Source organism: Cryptosporidium andersoni (assembly GCF_001865355.1).
Source record: "Cryptosporidium andersoni isolate 30847 chromosome Unknown contig_3, whole genome shotgun sequence".
In the NCBI taxonomy this organism is placed as follows: Eukaryota; Apicomplexa; class Conoidasida; order Eucoccidiorida; family Cryptosporidiidae; genus Cryptosporidium; species Cryptosporidium andersoni.
In genome coordinates, this window is record NW_027122885.1 from 43,114 (window position 1) to 55,798 (window position 12,685).

The 12,685-nt window shown below is 24.5% G+C and overlaps 6 protein-coding genes across 6 annotated transcripts; 2 read left to right on the forward strand and 4 right to left on the reverse strand.

The window, feature by feature from the left end:
• Positions 1-29: 29 nt before the first annotated feature.
• On the forward strand, positions 30-2,993 carry cand_017560 (patatin-like phospholipase family protein; the record flags this gene model as incomplete). The annotated part of the gene is made up of 1 exon (XM_067211990.1): positions 30-2,993. The coding sequence occupies one exon, from the start codon at positions 30-32 to the stop codon at positions 2,991-2,993; it is 2,964 nt and encodes a 987-aa protein (XP_067067257.1).
• A 493-nt stretch (positions 2,994-3,486) lies between these two features.
• cand_017570 (uncharacterized protein) lies at positions 3,487-5,717 on the reverse strand (the record flags this gene model as incomplete). Its single annotated transcript, XM_067211991.1, has 4 exons — positions 3,487-4,842; positions 4,939-5,364; positions 5,435-5,621; positions 5,692-5,717. 4 exons carry the CDS (start codon positions 5,715-5,717, stop codon positions 3,487-3,489), a joined length of 1,995 nt encoding a protein of 664 aa, XP_067067258.1.
• A 224-nt stretch (positions 5,718-5,941) lies between these two features.
• Positions 5,942-7,183, reverse strand: cand_017580 (uncharacterized protein; the record flags this gene model as incomplete). The annotated part of the gene is made up of 1 exon (XM_067211992.1): positions 5,942-7,183. One exon carries the CDS (start codon positions 7,181-7,183, stop codon positions 5,942-5,944), a length of 1,242 nt encoding a protein of 413 aa, XP_067067259.1.
• Positions 7,184-7,502: 319 nt separating this feature from the next.
• cand_017590 (uncharacterized protein) lies at positions 7,503-8,097 on the reverse strand (the record flags this gene model as incomplete). The annotated part of the gene is made up of 2 exons (XM_067211993.1): positions 7,503-7,816; positions 7,887-8,097. The coding sequence occupies 2 exons, from the start codon at positions 8,095-8,097 to the stop codon at positions 7,503-7,505; spliced, it is 525 nt and encodes a 174-aa protein (XP_067067260.1).
• An 839-nt stretch (positions 8,098-8,936) lies between these two features.
• On the forward strand, positions 8,937-9,680 carry cand_017600 (uncharacterized protein; the record flags this gene model as incomplete). Its single annotated transcript, XM_067211994.1, has 1 exon — positions 8,937-9,680. The coding sequence occupies one exon, from the start codon at positions 8,937-8,939 to the stop codon at positions 9,678-9,680; it is 744 nt and encodes a 247-aa protein (XP_067067261.1).
• Positions 9,681-9,905: 225 nt separating this feature from the next.
• cand_008760 (uncharacterized protein) lies at positions 9,906-12,318 on the reverse strand (the record flags this gene model as incomplete). Its single annotated transcript, XM_067211116.1, has 7 exons — positions 9,906-10,017; positions 10,095-10,394; positions 10,445-10,801; positions 10,875-11,053; positions 11,163-11,519; positions 11,584-11,860; positions 11,936-12,318. The coding sequence occupies 7 exons, from the start codon at positions 12,316-12,318 to the stop codon at positions 9,906-9,908; spliced, it is 1,965 nt and encodes a 654-aa protein (XP_067067240.1).
• Between the last annotated feature and the right edge of the window lie 367 nt (positions 12,319-12,685).

Consider the following 12,685-nt stretch of genomic DNA (forward strand, 5'->3'; position numbering starts at 1 on the left):
ATACCTTGGGATTTGAAATTAAGGAAATAATGAATAAGGAAGTTCATCAATGTGCTCCTGTAACGGCATTTGTGAATAGGTGTGCCTGGCCTTTATTTATAGCAATTAGGACACTTTTGAAGACAATACTTAGTCAGAAGGCACTTGCAAACCTTGTTGTTGCATATGTTGTATTATGGTATATAAATCCATCAGATTGTTTAGCTGAAAGAATATATGGTATTAAAGGTAATAATGAATATAATGGTAATTTTACTTATCAACTTGAAGAGAGCAATTTCCTTATTCCACATGTCGATGAATCTAATCAATCTGAATCTAAGAAAGATGATGAATTAGATGAAATACTTGCAAAATATCCTTTATTAGAAGATGATGAAATAGATAATGTTAGTGAAAATATAGAAAAAGAAACAATGAATAATATAAAAGATATGAATCTGACAAATCAAGATGGGAAGAAGATATACTCTACCCCATTAACTCCACCATCTACATCATCTTTTTCTTCTGTATCATCTTCCACAACAATTACAGACTCTCTATTTAATTTAAATCCTACTTTTGAGAAACCATATCAGGATGCTTCACCTTCTAAATGTTATATTTTATCTACAAGTGGTGGAGGAGCTAGAGGATCATTTTCAGCAGGTTTAATTCACGGTTTAAGTTTATTATATCGATATCATAGTAGAAAATTGAGATGGGATGTATTTTCTGGTGTATCAATTGGTAGTTTGAATACTTATTGGAGTCAATTTTACATGCAAGGTCAAGAAGTTCATACTTCTACTGAATCAGCTTCTGTATGGGAAAATTTTTCATATAAAAATGTTCATAATTGTAAAGGTACAATATTTAAGAATATACCAAAGTGGTTATTTAGACTTATAAAGAATGGGACTCGTATAAAAGGTTATTTATGCTCTTCTTATCCAATGTTATTGTTTATGCGTCACTTAACCCAGAATAGACCTAGATACAAGGAAAAATACTGGAGTGCAGTAGCTTATAATTACAACTTAACATTACCATATTTTTTTAATGAAGAGATACCAATTGGATTGTTACCCTCTATTATTCGTACAGGATCATCATACCCAGGGTTTTTTCCTCCAGCAGATTTGCCTGGTTTAGGTATATTTGGTGATGGAGGTTTATCTAGACTTCTTGACATTAGAAATGCAATACATAGGTGTTTTCAAAGTGGAAGAGCGAAAACTGATAAAGATATTGTTATAGATATAGTTTCGACTTCTTATATTAGCCATGAACATTTTCCTTCAATGAGGATTCCAACTACAGTAAGTATGTTTGAAGGTATTGGATGGTATTTTAATAGATATTCTGGAGTTAGTACTTTTCAACAATATGAAATTGTACAAGCTTTGAGAAGGTATCCAAATATTAAATTTCGTCACTTTTTGTCTCATCTTGATGCTCCTAATTCGATTATTCATAAAATTAATTTATTTGATTTTATGCCAGATTTACTTAAAACTTCATTATGGGAGGGTATTTATTCTGGATTTTATAATGCAACTACTTTAAAGGATTTCTGGAGGAGTATAGAAATAGATAATACTCCCGAAGCGTCTTGGAGAATATATGGTGATGCTAGAATTAATTTTCCTAATTCCGCTAGTGAAGTCTCTAATCCAGATACTGATGCATATGTTGAATATCCATCTCTTAAAGAGATTGAATATAGTGTTTCCCCAACTGTAGAATTTATTAATCAGTCAAATATACAAAGTTCAATAAATGAGAATACAGAGATAGAGAGCATACAATTTAATGATGATAATTCTAATCATAATTATACTCAATTTAATGAAACAAAGTTTATTAATAATATAATTGAACTTCATAGGAACTTGTTAGTATTTAGATATATTGAAAATATTAGAGAATTTGTACGTGAACGTGATGAAGTAATAATGAGACGGAATGAAAATGTGAATTTAAGCCATAATATTGGATTAAAAAAAGATTCTTCTGATGAAATCGAAAGTATCCCCTTTTTTAAGTCATCAAAACTTTATCTATATAATATAGAAGCAGCTATAAATTATGCTAATGCTGTTAGAAAATCCTTTCATTCGAGATTTTATTCTAAAGTAAAGTTTCGGAAAGTAAAAAGAAACGAAGTTAGAATAAAAAAGATAAGTCTTGACATAGCTATAAAAATTTTCAACTATTATCATCAGAAAATACAATCACTATATAACGAATACAATATATTAATGGAACCTTTAAATAATATTTATCATATTCTCTTTGATTGGACAAAAAATTGTACAAATTCTAAGCAAAATAGAAGATCTTCGAGAGGAAGAGCATCGCAAATTCCACTTTTGTATCCTTTTATGGAAGGTAAAGATGGTTTTTCTTTAATTTGGGCTCCTTATAAGGAAAATCCTGAATTTAAGGAAATGATGATGCATTTAATAAAAGCTAGGTATCCTAATATAGTTTGGAAAGAACCTCCAGATATTCAACCTGAGCAAACTAGAAGACCTATATGGAATAAATATAAACTAGGCATGATTAGATATCTCAAAAATCGGGAACAGACACATTGTTGGGTAAGTCATCCTAAAAGCCAAAAATATTTTAATTTAATTGAGACAGAACTATCCAAAATTAGGGAAATTCAAAAGAAACATGAAATTCTAATAAATACTGTAACAAACTATCAAATATTAATTTGTAGAGCAGGAATGATGAGTAGATATTATACAGCTCAAGTAGAAAAGGTTATTAGAAAGAATTTTATTTATGGAATAGATCTAGTTGAATCAATATTTCTGAAAACATCCAGTAGTGATCTATTTCTACAAAATAATAATTTGGATATAGCAGGTCATACAGAAAAGAGTCAATTTGAAAGATTATATTGGACTATTAAACAAGAAACTGAAGATCCTTCAAATACTGCAAACTTTCTAGCTGATATTCAATTATCTAATATTCTCCCACCATCTACTTGAATAATATTGGTAATATTTAATTTTTAACTATTTATAATGCTATTTTATTGTTCAAAGTAAGACTTTACAATAATGTGTTGTGTTTAAAGTACTGAAGATGTAGCCGTGTTTAATAATATTGAGAAATTTTGGATAATAGAATATATTTATATTCCATTAGATTTGTTCGTTTTAGTTGAAATTAATATTTTGTTTATCCTAAATTATAATTTGATCTCATTATTTTAAAAAATGACTATATACCTAAAATTTAATACTTTTTTTTCAAGAAATGTACTTTATACTTTATTGTGATTCTCATTTTAATTTTAATTATATTAATATTACATTGGATTTAATTTAATATAATACTGTAAATTTAACATTAATTATTTATCAAAATACCAATAAAGTTTCCAAATAAATGAAAGTATAAACTACATTAAAAAGAAAAAAAAAAAAAAAGTTATTGCAATACTTAAAATTCTAATATTAAATGATTAGATTATAATTTTTAGTCTGAATCTTCTAAACTATCCATATAGTAAATAGAAGGATTCATATTTTTAAAGATATGTTCTGTATAGCAACATTGAAACTCAATTTGTCCTTTAGCTTTAGGACACATTTTATTCCACAAAGTTATAATTCGATCTATATCTGTAGGCTTAGGAACCCATTTAGAACTTGTCCCAGTAATTCTGATATGTAAATTGGTTAAATTACTTCTATGAGTTTCAATCCATTGACACAAATTTATTAAGTGATCCTTCTTAAGGTCCTTATCCTGTAAAAGAGTAACTTTAAGAGATTTTATCCGAAATAATGATAGCTTTAAAAAGTAGTCTAATGGAAGATAACAAGGAAGAATTGAAACATCTGTTAAACTTGTTTGATAATACCACATAATATTCAAAATATAACCTGAATAAAATAGATTATCATATCCAAGTGATAATATTAATTTTGTAGGTGATACAATAAAAATTGTTTTAAGTGGATCCACTATATTGGGTATAAGTGATATAGGTATTACTAAATTAAAAATATCAGATATACTCTCATCCTGTATCTCTTTTAATTGATTATCAAGTGTAAGGATTTCAAATTTCCCTTGATTTATTAATTTTCTCTCATTCTCAAATGGCCAGGAATCTTCTGAAATTGAATCTATTATCCACATATTAATTCCTAAATAAGGTTGCATATTAATTGAAGATGAATATGATGAATCTAAATTAGAATCACATAAATTAATACTTGGTCCATTATTATCATAAATATTAATCATTTCATTAGAAAAATTAATATTAGTCTTCCCAAAATTATTACATTTATCATTAATATATAGATCTTGTGTATTTCTTAAAAGAATATTTGATTCCTCTTCTATTGAAGAAAGTTTATAACGTCTTATATTATAACTCTTTATATTTGATTGACCATCTTCAAAATATATACAGTAATCTATCATATTATTTTTAGCTTCATTAAATAAATACCTATACATAGATGAAAATATATCCAGAATTTCCAAAGAAATATATAGAGATTCTAAAACCAACTTCTTTAACCTTGGAAACTTGATATTTAATTTCAAAATATCTAGATTACTTTGCAATCTAGTACTATTATTACAATGTATAGTAAAACTTTTTTTTTGTTTACCAGATAACCAATTACCTTTTATTTTAAATTCTACTAAATTGTCTATCTGAGGAAAATTTTCAAAAAATGTCTGTAAACAAAAAATATCAGATAATTTTTTAGGTATTCTTAAATTAAATACTTGTACTTTTGGAGTTATTTTACTTTCAAAAACATTCAAAGAAGTTAATTCTATAGGTATACTTGGTTCATAATCTACAATCTATAAATATTATTATATATATTCATATATTCTAAATTAATATTATTATTTGAGTAGAGTAAATAAAAATAAATAACTCTACTTATAAATACTTACCTTTAAATTTGGCAAATGTTCAATAATAATAGGATCACAACGAATACAACTTAATTCTTGTACTGAATTAAGAATTATTTTATTCATACTATAACTTTTAAAGTTGTAAATTTCACAGTCTTGTAATTCTATTCTTGAAATATTTGGGAAGTAATCATAAATAATCCTTAATATAGATATCAAAGATATTGAATTATCTTTTATAGTTAGAATCTTTATATCATCTTTTAAATTTGTATAATTATTTAGTAAAATAATAAAAGATTTAAATAAATCTTCAAATGATTCTTGATTATCTAAGTTTGTATCCAATCTTATCTCTATATGTTGAATCTTAATTAAAATATTTTTATTTGAAGCTATCAAATCAAGTGAATCTGATAATCTAGTCATATCAAATTGTTTTATAATAACTTTAGAAAATTTCTAAATATATATCAATTAATTTTTTTTACAATAAATATAAGAAATAAAAAATAAAAATATAGTAACATACTTTCATTAAAGATAAAGGATTTTGTAAAATATACTTTAATTCCATTAATGGTAATTTCAAATTATCTATATATTCCCATGATCTTAATCTACTAATACTTGATATAGATAAACTTTCTATTGGTATATATATCAATATTTTATTTAAATATATATCAGCTAAAGAAGTTAAATCTTCTACTGAATACCTTTAAAAACATTAATATTATAAAATAATTTTATATATTAAATCTTTAAAAACAATATATAATAGCTTACCATGTTTCTTCACTGTCAGAACTCATTATAAATCTCAATTTTAAACTTTCAATATGTTAAAGAAACTTTATATTTCCTATAATTACCGCTAATATTGATACCATTGTTAATCTCTTTGTTTTACATTAGTTATAAAAAAAAAAAAATAATTACCTGCTACTACTACTACTATTAATAATCCTAAATCTATCCTACCTATTAATAATCCATTATATCTTAATAATAATTATTAAAATAAATATCAACTATTTTAAGTATATGGATCAAAATATTTGTTTGTTTTATGTACTTGTTTCTCATATTTATGATTATCAGAAATTGATGAATTCTTATTATGTCCTTCATGCCACTTATGGGTAGCTTTTGTAATGTGCACACGTTTCTTATTATTATTAATTGAAGTATCTTCAACAATACGAACACTTTTATCTTTATATACACCATTATTATCTCTAAATATCCATGAAGAATTAGAATGTGCTCCATATGGACCAATATGTCTAACAGGTATTAATGAGTGATCAGGAAAAAATGCAATAGGTTTTATATCTTCATCTAATGCTGTCTTTAAAACCCAAAATTCATGTTTACCATCAAATAATAAAAATATATCAGGTTCTCCATTATTTCCAGATTTTTTATAAACTGATCTTCCATGATGTATTAATGGAGTTAATTCATTATTTGAATCTTTAGAAATCTTATTATTTGATTTTGTAATCTTTTCAACCATTTGTAAATGATAATTACCATTAACTTGAGGTCCAGAATTATTAACATGTCCATATAATGTTAATATACTTGGTATATACATCTCTATACCTTTAGATCTTAATTTTCTAACTGGTAAGATTCCTTGAGAATTAATATTAGAAATAGTACTAATATCTATATTCTTATCTTTTTCGTTTATTTCTATATTTTGTTTTATCCTATCTTCAAAATCTATAATCTCATCTTCTGAACTAAAAATATCCATATCATAGAAGTCATCATCTTCATCAATCCATAAATCTTTATCATTATTATCTGCCCAATATTCTGGATTATCAATAGAATTTACATCTATCTTTCCTATTTTGGATATTTTTTGTTCTTCTTTATCCATTAATATATCAAATTTCACATTTCTTCCTAATGATCCTGCAGGTAAAAAATGTTTATTTGAATTATTTATACTAATTTTTGAGGCCATTATAAATAAAATAACTAATAATGAAAATAGAACACATAGAAATCGTATAATCCTTTGTATATTATATATCAATTCAGCTGTACTTCCAGGTTTTATTGTCTCTTCTACCTTTTTACCAAATAAAGCTTCTAAAATAAGAGTAGAAAGTCCTTGTCTAATATTAATTGTAGACTTTTTAGCTTGTTTAATATTATTACTAATATTTAAGGAATTTACATGAGATCTAAATATTGGTTGATTAGATACTGGTGTAGGATCTGTATCTTCATTATTCATTGTTTGCTGTACTATGTGCATTATATTTTTAATCAATAAAAAAAAAGTTTTCTTAATTATAACAAAAACTTTTTCTTAAAGAATTTACAACTTAATATTAATTATTGTGTGCTCTTCAAAATGATTTGTCTAAGACAAAACGGTTTATTTTTAGATGGCGGTAATCTACTAGAACTATTTTCCTCCTTAAGTAATATTAAGTAACTTAACTAAAACTATTACAGTATTACTATTCATATAGATTCTTATTATTAAATAGGAATGTTTTTAATTCAAATAAACTTTATATTGAATACAAATAAGTAAATAATTTAGAAATCATAGTGAATATAATTCACTATCAGGTTAAAATGGCTTGGGTAACTTGGGTAGTTTGAGTCTTTGATTTTAAAACTTCTTTATTCTTATTTATATTATGCGATCTTCTTGATTCTGCTAATCTTCTTATTCTAATATGTCTAATAACCGTAATAATTATTACTGTTATTATAAAAATACATGCTATAGCTATACAAACATAGAGAACAATCCAACCAGTACTTAAACCTTGCTTAACAGATTCATTTGATGAATCCCTATCACCAAGCCAAGTAGTTGGTGCAGTTATGTATTTTGATGGCTCATGATTATAAAATATTGGAAGTCCAGTTTTGTCTAAATTATTAAATTTATATTTAAATCAAATTAATAAGAGTAAATATATAAAGTAGGATATCCAACTTACTATCATAGAGTATATCTGCTGAATTTGATAAGGTATTTGTAGTATCAAATTCTGAATTTAATTCATCTGAATCATGTTTCATATATAATTGATTACCAATACTATTAATATAGTATTTTTGTCTCATTAAAGTATCTAGTTTAGCTCCATTTGCATTATAAACGATTGTTAAAACTAATATACAAATAGAAAAGTATCGAATATCAAACATTGAAAATATTATAAAAATAAAATCTATATATTAAAAAACTTTATAATAGGGATTATTTGGAGGTATTAGTGATCTATCTGTAGTATTATATGTAATTTTCACCTTTCTTGCATGTTCTGTTTATGTCGTCATCTTAGGGTGCATCTTAAATTGTGTGATATAGCCGCCAAATAAAATTATTAGAATAATAAATATTAATGATAATTTGACTATTATAAAGTAAAATAAATATTTTATTGTTTTTTAGAATTATAAATAATTTATAATTAGATCTATTTTTTTAAAAAGTAGATATAAAATTACAACTTTTTTATTATTAATAAAAAAACGATAAAAAAAAAAAAGAGGTAAATTAAAAATGATAAAAATTAATATATTATTATATTTTTTATAAATCTTAACTTTATATAGGTAACATGTAGTAGTAATAAAGTTTTGAATCTAAATTTATACAAAAGTGGTGCAATTAAGTAGCAATTGGCGCCATGAACTTGGTACAGGTCTCAGATATACTATTAGAAATAGAAGAAGAAAGAGAAGAAAAATAGAGAAAAAAAAGAGGGAAAAAATGGGGGAAAATTGAACTATTACTTTGAATTATTAAATATTAAACAAATAAATTATAATAAGATTATTTTTATTTAGCTAATATTAAGAAAATAAATTTATAAATAAAATAGATACTTGATAAGTGTACACACGTATAGACATACTTAGACGTATCTATTTACTTGTAGAATAGTGACTAGTCAGACGTTTATATTTGAGGCGTGCATGACTCCAAATATGTTTATAAATGATATTAGAAGAAAAAGAGTTAGAAGTGTTTATTAATAAAGATGGAAATAATAAACCAGGCTATTAAGAATTTGAGAATACACTATGATAATTTACATGTAGAAAATTGGAATTATGGTGAATTAGTAGTACTGGTTGATATTGAAGAAGATAATAAAGAAGAATATTCAGAGGTAGAGGTAGAGATAGAGATATCTAGTAATAAATCAACTGATAATGTACTAGAAATTATTAAAGAACAACCAATAGCTAAAAGAGAGCCTACTATATATGAAATAGAATTTGAAAAGGTTGCAAATTCTGATAATAAGTGTGATATAAATCAATTGAAGAAGTATTTACATACATTAGGATTAGCACCAACAGAGAGTCAAATATTAAAAATAGTAGATAAATATGGAGATTCTAAAATAAGTTTAGAGAATGCATTAATGGTATATAAAGAAATATCTAATGATAAATATACAAGTGAAGATTTAAGTAAAGGTATTGAATCTGATTCTACTGAGATTTCAAGAAAGAGACTTCATTTATTGCTGGAACAATTTGGTGATCATATGTCTGCAGAAGAAATTGATATTGTACTAGATAAGTTAGGATTCCAAGGATTAAATTCATTTTCAAAGAAAGAATTTTTGGAAGCTTTAAGTAAAGATGCAAAACAAATTCAAGTTTCTGAAAATGAAATGAATGAAAGTATTGATAAAACAAATACACAAGTGTCAAATTTAGTGGCTGAAAAACCAATAGATAAAAATCCAATAGATGAAGTTGTATTAAATTGACTATAATTTCATTTTTTGCTATAATAAATAAACATAGCTTACACTTCTTATGAGTCATTTAGAAATAATAGACTAATTGTTTCTGTTTAAAATATTAGAAACTTTAAATATATTGATTATTGCAATAAATATTGTAAGATAAATTGAACTTTATTACACCTTTTTTATTAGAAATTTCGTATAGTCCTTATAATATTTAATTCATTTAGAAGTGGATTTATTATTTTAAATAATCAAATTAACACTTAAATTTACAACCAAGATAGTAATAAATATATATATGAAATTACCACAGAGACTTTTTGCTGATGAAGCTTTAAATGTATTATTAGATTCACTAAAAGTAATACAAGTAGGGGGAAAAAAAAAGTGGATTAAATATTTTTTTTTTAATAATGAATATTTTTAACTTACATCTCCATCTCATTCACTTCTTTTTGGATTTCATATAATTGTTCTAATTCTTGAGATTTTGTAATATTTAATATATCTGGTGTTGGTTCAGTAATATTTGCAGTAATATTTTTATTGTTTTGTTCTATATTTTCAATAGGACCTGTTGAACCAACAGATGGTAAGTTTTCAGGTATGAAACCTCGATCAAGTTTTACTTTGGGTTTTTGTAACATAAATATTGGATTTGTTAGTATTTGTAAATCTAAATTTTGAGATTGTATTAATCGAATTATATATTTTACCATATTAATTGGAGATCTAAAAAAAAAAAGTATTTTAATGTGTTTAATAAATTTGTAATTACTTACCCTAATGTGACAATATATATAGATTTGTAATTAATAACGATTGGTACCAGAGATATTTCACGAATTGATTTTAGTAAGATTAGAATATATTTTGGGATTATTTTATCTTCTTCTACTTCATCCTTTTGGGGAATTAATAATGTTATGGGTATTATTTGATGATTTGATGCAAATATCATTGATGATAAACTAGTTGAAGCAATATTAAAATCTTTAGTATATGGTAATTGTATTAATTCTTTAGGATTAACAAAAATATTAAATCTTCCAAATAATGTTCCAAGGGGATTTTTATAACGTTTATGATAAGGTCTATTTAATTTATCAATAGAACCATATATATCATTAGTTAATATTCTAAAATATAATATTTTTAAAAATATATTATCTTTGGTTATATTTAATATATAAATGAATAATTTAAACTTACTCTACAAATGCAATAGTCCCAGTATGTACAATAGGTGTAATTTTTGTACAAGATTCTGCAGTTGTTATATTCATTGGTATTGGTGTAGGTAAAATCCTTACATCACTAGGTTTTATAGAAAGAGAAACTGATATGGAATTTTTTAATGATTGAGCAAATTTCCTGAAATCTTGAGATACCTATATAAAAATAACAAATTAATTAAATATGAAGTTAATATTTTTAATAAAATTTTGAAAATAACTCAATAATATATTATATAGAACAAGGAAATTTTATATAACTTACATCCACGCAATAATCATGATCTGGAAACTCAAAAATTAAAGTAAAATTTTTTGGTGGTACTTCTACTTCATTTAATATATCTGTTGTATTCTTTAATGAATTTTCAATGATTAATGTATTATTTGATCTTTCATTTAAAAATAAACAAGGTATCAATAAACAATTTTCTCCAAAATTCTGATAAATTTTTTGTATTAAACTATCACTATTTTCATTTGAGGGATATCTCATAAATACAGATTCTCCAAATTTGTTTGTATTAGATATTGGTCTTGGTAAAAAATATAGAGGTATATATTCCTTGCTTGAAATTACTTTTAATATTTTATCATTAAAATCCATAAAACCATTTTCATACTAAAAAAAAAATTACACAAAATGTTTAATTTATTGAAAATTCACAAATAAAAATAGAACTTACATCAACTTCATATGATCTATTATATATCACCAAATCAAAATATTGAGTATTTTCATATGAAATACAGGTTGAATTTTTATTTCTTCCATTTATTGAAATTTCTTGTAGAGTTAATTGTTTATTGACCTCTTTTATTAATACAATTGGTAAATCTACAATATTCACCGTATTCATTAGAATTAGAGGTCGAAACATTACATTATTTAACATATATTCGGTATTTAATAATTCTTCTTGAATATTTTCAAGGCTTGTTTTAACATTACGTGTATATAATCTAAGTATATGGAAAAAAGTGAAAATACTAGGTATTATATATTACATGGATATATGTATATATATTAAAACTTACCTAATATGAATTTGTAGAATACTCTGATTGCAGTAAAACTGCTGCTCTATTGATGATGGGGGAAAGTTTGTTAGCTGGATAATATGTGGAATACAGTCCATTAATCTGTGAACTGTTGATAAAATTTTTAAAGCTAGGATAGTGGCTTCATATTTTGGAATATTACAGAATGATATATTATGAAATAGCATTGCAATCCCTACAATCTGAACTTTATGAGGATTTTCATATATATAATCAGATATTTCATAGGTATATATACCAGGTAGCGTGAATATTGGTAATCCAAAAGATAAGGTACTAACTTTTTCATTTATTATATCAGTCATATTATTAGGAATTTTTAGGGTTGCAAATGAACCATTTTTATTAGGTAAATCCATAATTAAGTAGTTTTGAATTCCTAAATCACTTTCAATAGAATGTAAAGTATTTATTAAAACAGTACTGGAGTTATTTATTGGATTAGGATATTCATTAGATTCTAATAGATTTGTTTGATTATTTGCTACAACAACAGTAATCTCACTGAACTCTCTTTTAGGTATATTATTAGTAATTAATGAAGTACTATTAATTATAATTGAAGTATTATAAGTTGTAGTTATTGAAGTAGTAGTTTTTGTTGAAGTGATAGTAGTAGTGGTCGTTGAAGTGGTAGTAATAATTGTTGAAGGGATAGTAGTTGTAGTTGTTGAGGGTATAGTAGTAGTTGTTTTTGTTGAAGGAGTAGTTGTAGTAGTAGTTGTA